Here is a 5119-nt window from a genome sequence, read left to right as displayed (position 1 = left end):
ATGTTGAGAGTGGATTCTGTGTTACAGCAGAGAAGGAGGCCTCCCAGTGAGCAGGTGGCCAGCAGAGAGGCCCGTGATCAGGAAGAGCGGCCGGATGGGTGGGTCAGTGGTTATCGCTGCTGGTAAAATTACCCTACACAGGCTGGGTGCGGTGGCTGCTCACGCCTAGCAGTCCCAGCACTTTGGGAGGCTGAGGCTGGCTAATTGATTTCTTGAGTCCAGGAGTTCGAGATCAGCCTGGGCAACATGGCCAAACCCCTTCACTACAAAAATCAGGCGAGTGTGGAGGTGCATGCCTGTGGTCCCAGCTACTCGGGAGAGGTGGGAGGTAGGAGGATCACTTGAGTCCAGGAGGCCGAGGTTGTAGTGAGCCATGATCGCACCACTGCAGGAGGTCAGTGTGAGGCTGGTGTCAGGGGAGGTGATGTGGACAGCTCTGAGGGAGCGGAGATCGTGTGAATTGCTGGTAGAGTTGCCCGTGCAGGGGTATGTTTGGCCAACCATGCCTGTGGTGGGAGAGGCACTGAGGCTGGGGCTGGTGCTGTTGAATGCTGAAATTTTATCCCTAGCGTGCTTGCATTAGGAGGTGGGGCCTTTGGAAGGTAAATAGGGCACTTATAAAAGTGCTTGAGGTTGGCCAGGTGCGGTGGCTTTGGGGAGGCCAAAGCAGGAGGGTTGCTTGAGCCCAGAAGTTTGAGACTAGTTTGGGTAACATGGCGAATCCCCGTCTCTACCAAAAATTAGCTGGGCATGGTGGCACATGCCTGTAGTCCCAGCTACTGGGGAAGCTGAGGTGGAAGGCTGCAGTGAGCCGTGACTGCACCACTGCACCCCAGCCTGGGCTACAGAGCAAGACCCTGTCTCAAAAAAAAAAAAAAAAAAAAGTTGTGTGTGAGAGAACTGGCTGCCCCTTCTATCCCTTTCGTCCCTTCGCCAATGAGAGGAAGAGGGCCCTCAGCAGATACTGAATGCCAGTGCCTGGATCTTGGACTTCCCAGGCTTCAGAACCATGAGAAATAAATGTTCACTGTTTTTACAGTATCCAGACTGTGGCATTTGGTTGTAGCAGCAAAAATTGGTGAAGGCAGACGGTGACCTTCCAGGGAGTCACCGTCTCCTGGGGTGCTTGTGTGACCAGCCACCCACCTTGGGAAATCCTTGCCTGGCTTCAGAGGGCCCTCCACCCTCTCCACCCACAGGGGACTTGTTGCCCGGGCAGCCTGCAGGTTCTTGCTGGACCGAGCAGGACAGGGGCCTGGAATCGCTGGCGGGTACACACGGCCTCAAGAAGGCACCGAAGCAGGGGGATCTGTGTAGCACCCCACGTCGGGGGTTGGGGACTGAAGGGCCTTAGTTCCAGGGTCCCCCATGGGCCTGGAAGCTTTCGAGGGAGCACGTGTGAAAGAGAACAAGCAAGTGACCCGGGCCTGCACCCTCCTCCATGCAGCGGGTTGCAGAACAGCTCCCTCCTTACGGGCTCCCACAGGGAAACCCGAGAGTGACCCATGGGAGGTGCTGCACGCAAGCCTTGGACACACCTAGTGCCCAAGGAGCAGATGCCAGCTTTTACGATTGTTCTTAGGCAGCTGTGTCACAGCAGAAATCGCAGGCTCAGCCTGATCCAACTGGCTGATGTTCTATTTGTCCTGCCTATGTATTTCCTAAAATTTCTTTTTTTTTTTTTTTTGAGACGGAGATTCGCTCTTGTTGCCCAGGCTAGAGTGCAATGGCGCAATCTGGGCTCACTGCAACCTCCGCCTCTCAGGTTCAAGCGATTCTCCTGCCTCAGCCTCCCTAGTAGCTGGGATTACAGGCGCACACCACCACGCCTGGCTAATTTTTTGCATTTTTAGTAGAGACGGGGTTTCACCATGTTAACCAGGATGGTCTTGAACTTCTGATCTCAGGTGATCCGCCCGCCTCGGCCTTCCAGAGTGCTGGGATCACAGGCGTGAGCCACCGCACCCAGCCTTAAAATTTCTTATTTAGTTGCCAACACTTAAAGACTTTAGAGAGTTCACGTAACAATCTAACTTCCCGACCTCTCTGGAAGAACTGGACGCCTGGCACCTGGGCCCCCATCTCCATATGGTGGCAATCGGCTGAGCCCCTCTGGATGGAACACGGGCTCCCTGGTTTGCCACATTCTCTACCACTTCTTACTGGCCCCCACCTCTGGGTTTGGGGCTCCTGCTCCCACCTGAGCTCTGTGAGTCAGTGCCCTCCAGCTGCACTCTGCACCCTCTTGGGCTACTTGGTGGAATCTTCCGACCCACAGGCCCACCCAAGCTGGTCTGCTGGTTACACATGGAGCCCCCCGAGAGGCGGGGTCCCAGTGTAATTATATTTGGATTTGGCTTGGCCAGTAACAGGCCCATAAATGTTACCTCATGTGGTGGAGGTAACATGTGATTTTAACATCTGGCACCAGGATTCCTCGGAGCGGGAGAGTTGCCTTGTTTGAAGGATTTGGTGATCAGGGCTTGGGGTAGGAGGGGGACCCCAGGGTTTGGAGGTGCAGATGTTAGCCCTGTAGGAGCTTGTTTTCCATGAGAAAGAGAGGGATTTGTCTTGTTTCTGGAGAAGAGTAGAGAGGGGAAAAAGGAGAGAGAAGATGGAGGAGAGGACGGGGCCAGGTGCGCCCTGGCAGCCTCACAGCCAAGGTGGAGTTGTCAGAGGCCGTGATGGAAAAGGGCCTGCCAAGCCATTTCTGTCGTGGGAATGGAAACCCCTCCTCTCCTCCCTCCAAGGGCCTTTGGGACACCCTGCTCTGCTCACTACCGTGCTGGAAGAGCGAGATTTCTGGGGAATGTGGCGAGGGCTGGGCCCCGGTGCAAAGCTGGCCTGGGCTGTCCAGGGTGGCCCACACCAGAAGCAGATGGCTGAGGCCATGAGACCCAGAGTCCCAGGTCCTGGCTTGGGATGTCCAGAGACTGTGCAATTAAGGGTGAAGGGTGGGGGAGGTGGGCAGCCCATTTTACTAACAACTCGAGAAACAGGGAAGCCCCAACTGATGTCTGGGTACAACAAAATGGAGCCAGGTTTTCAGAAGGAGTCAGACTCAAGTGCTGAGAGGGGAAAAAAAAAATCTCTGAGCTTATATAAAATAGCCGAGCTGCCAGTTTATTTTGGGCTTCTGGTGGTTTGGGCTGACCAGGCTTGGTGGAGTCTGGGGACCTGCCTGAGGGACTGGCCCCCTGGCCTGGACCCAGGGTTTCTGGGGGTCCGGCTCAATCCAGGGCCTCTGTGGTGGCACACAGCAGGCCAGCCAGAAGAGCCAGGCCCAGCGCAGCCACGGCCACCAGGGCCACGTCCCACAAGACCCCCGGGCGCACCCAGGACGCCTGCAGCTGCCAACCACAGCTGCCCAGCTGGTAGCCTGTCAGCCGGCCCAGCGGGCCATGGGCAGCGAGGCTGGGGCTGGCGCAGCGGACCTGCAGCAGGGCCTCGGGCGTGCGGTCCTCCAGCCAGAGGCGCAGATAGGTGAGGCTGCAGTCACAGTGCCACGGGTTCTGCGTCACATCGAGGGTCTGCAGCTGGGGCAGGTGGTCGAAGGCTCCCGGGGGCACGGACTGAAGGCTGTTGTTGGCCAGCAGGAGGTGGCGGGTGCGGGCCGGCAGGGCAGGCAGGGCCGTGAGTCCGTGGCCCCTGCAGTCCACCCACAGCCCCATGGTTTCCAGGGCGCGGCAGGTGCATGGGCTGGGGCAGTCCTTGGTGGCCTCTGCTGTGGCCCAGAGCAGGAACAGGGCTCCCCAGGCAGGCATGGGACAGGCTGGCTGCGGAGAGAGGGGCTGTGAGGGAGGGCCTGGTGGCCTGGACCCATCCTCAGGGACGGCAAGCACTGGGGATGCAGCGGAGCCCGACATGGGACGGGGTGCACTCACCTCCTTTCTCAGGTCTCAGCCTTCTCCTCTGGGAAACCGGCTGGTGACTAGGGAAGGTGGAGCGTGCCCAGCCCAGGCCTGGCTAACTGTCTCTGGACACCGTCGAAGGCAGGGCGGTGAGGGCAGCTGTGGATTGGGGTAAGTTTGTTTTTGGGAAGGGGAAGGGACTTCCTGGCCCTTAGCAGAGACCCCATCCCCTGCTTGGGGATGAGAGGAGCAGATGGCTGCTAAATGAGTCCCAGCCCAGGACCACAGTCCCCAGAGACTAGGAAAGAGGCTTGGAGGGCCCTGCAGGCTGCGCCCAGCACCCCCGCCAGCTAAGTGAGCTGTTACCTGATTCCCAGATGCAGAAGACAGCAGGATGGGGACACTGGCTGGAGCAGGGAGGGGAACCCAGTGGGACCCCATTTGGAAAATCACTCATCTGGGCTAACACTGACTTGGGGAAACTGAGGCCCAGAGAGGGAAAGCAATGTGCCCAGGGCTAGCCGGTGCGGTGTCAGAGGCCAGACTCACACCCGGGTCTTGGGAACCATGGCCCTCTGTTTGGTTCTTCCCCACGAGCAGAGCTCCCCCCACCCACAGCAGGTTTCCAGTGAATAAGCGTCAAATCAACTCATTCATCTTGACTCAGCTAAGGAGATGCTGTCTCAGAGAGAATGTCCCACCCAACACTGTCTTGTTAAAGGGACAGGAGCTGACCTCCTCTCTCCCTGCGGCAGGCCATGCTGGATAATACGGAGGGCCACTTACCTGTGAAGCCTTTGGTCAGGCGCTCCTGTCTGGCCTGAAAGGTCCTGGCTGATGCCTGGGTGGCAACTCTATGGGATGTAGCTGAGGCGGCCGCTGCGGGAGCGGGCGGAAGGAAGTGATGGAAATAGCCTGGCTTATCCCCCTAGTGCAGCCTTGGGGCCTATTTCCAGAGGCAGGAGGCCCTCAGGGACCCGCGCCTTGGGCACAGAACCACATCTCAACCCCGGTTTATAGAAGGGGGTCCCACTGTGCCGCCAGTGCCGCGATGGGCTTTGGAATCGGGTCTGTGGAGGACTGAGGTGGCCCCTCACCTGCTCCCAGCAGGTGGGGAACTAGGAGACCCCTGAGAAACGTGGCTCTGCTGGTTGTTCCTCTGAATCTCAGTTTTCCTCATCTGTAAAGTGGGAGCAGTGACCCCGTCCTGCCTGCCTCACAGAGGTGTGGGCTGGGCAGCTCCCACCGGTGGAGAACACCATGGTGGG

The 5119-nt window shown here is 58.4% G+C and overlaps 1 protein-coding gene across 1 annotated transcript; it reads right to left on the bottom strand.

The window, feature by feature from the left end:
- Positions 1–3097: 3097 nt before the first annotated feature.
- On the bottom strand, positions 3098–4709 carry GP9 (glycoprotein IX platelet). The gene is made up of 3 exons (XM_055259180.2): positions 4638–4709; positions 3885–4010; positions 3098–3776 (listed from the first exon to the last, which is right to left on the bottom strand). The coding sequence occupies exon 3, from the start codon at positions 3762–3764 to the stop codon at positions 3231–3233; it is 534 nt and encodes a 177-aa protein (XP_055115155.1). The 5' UTR covers positions 3765–3776; positions 3885–4010; positions 4638–4709; the 3' UTR covers positions 3098–3230.
- Between the last annotated feature and the right edge of the window lie 410 nt (positions 4710–5119).

The sequence above is a fragment of the Symphalangus syndactylus genome, chromosome 21 (assembly GCF_028878055.3).
Source record: "Symphalangus syndactylus isolate Jambi chromosome 21, NHGRI_mSymSyn1-v2.1_pri, whole genome shotgun sequence".
NCBI lineage: Eukaryota > Metazoa > Chordata > Mammalia > Primates > Hylobatidae > Symphalangus > Symphalangus syndactylus.
Note: the sequence above shows the minus strand (reverse complement) of the source record. Positions and strands in the feature narration are given on the sequence as shown.

Excerpts from the sequence above, each read along its gene's own strand:
- GP9 (XM_055259180.2), bottom strand. The coding sequence starts at position 3,764 with ATGCCTGCCTGGGGAGCCCTGTTCCTGCTCTGGGCCACAGCAGAGGCC.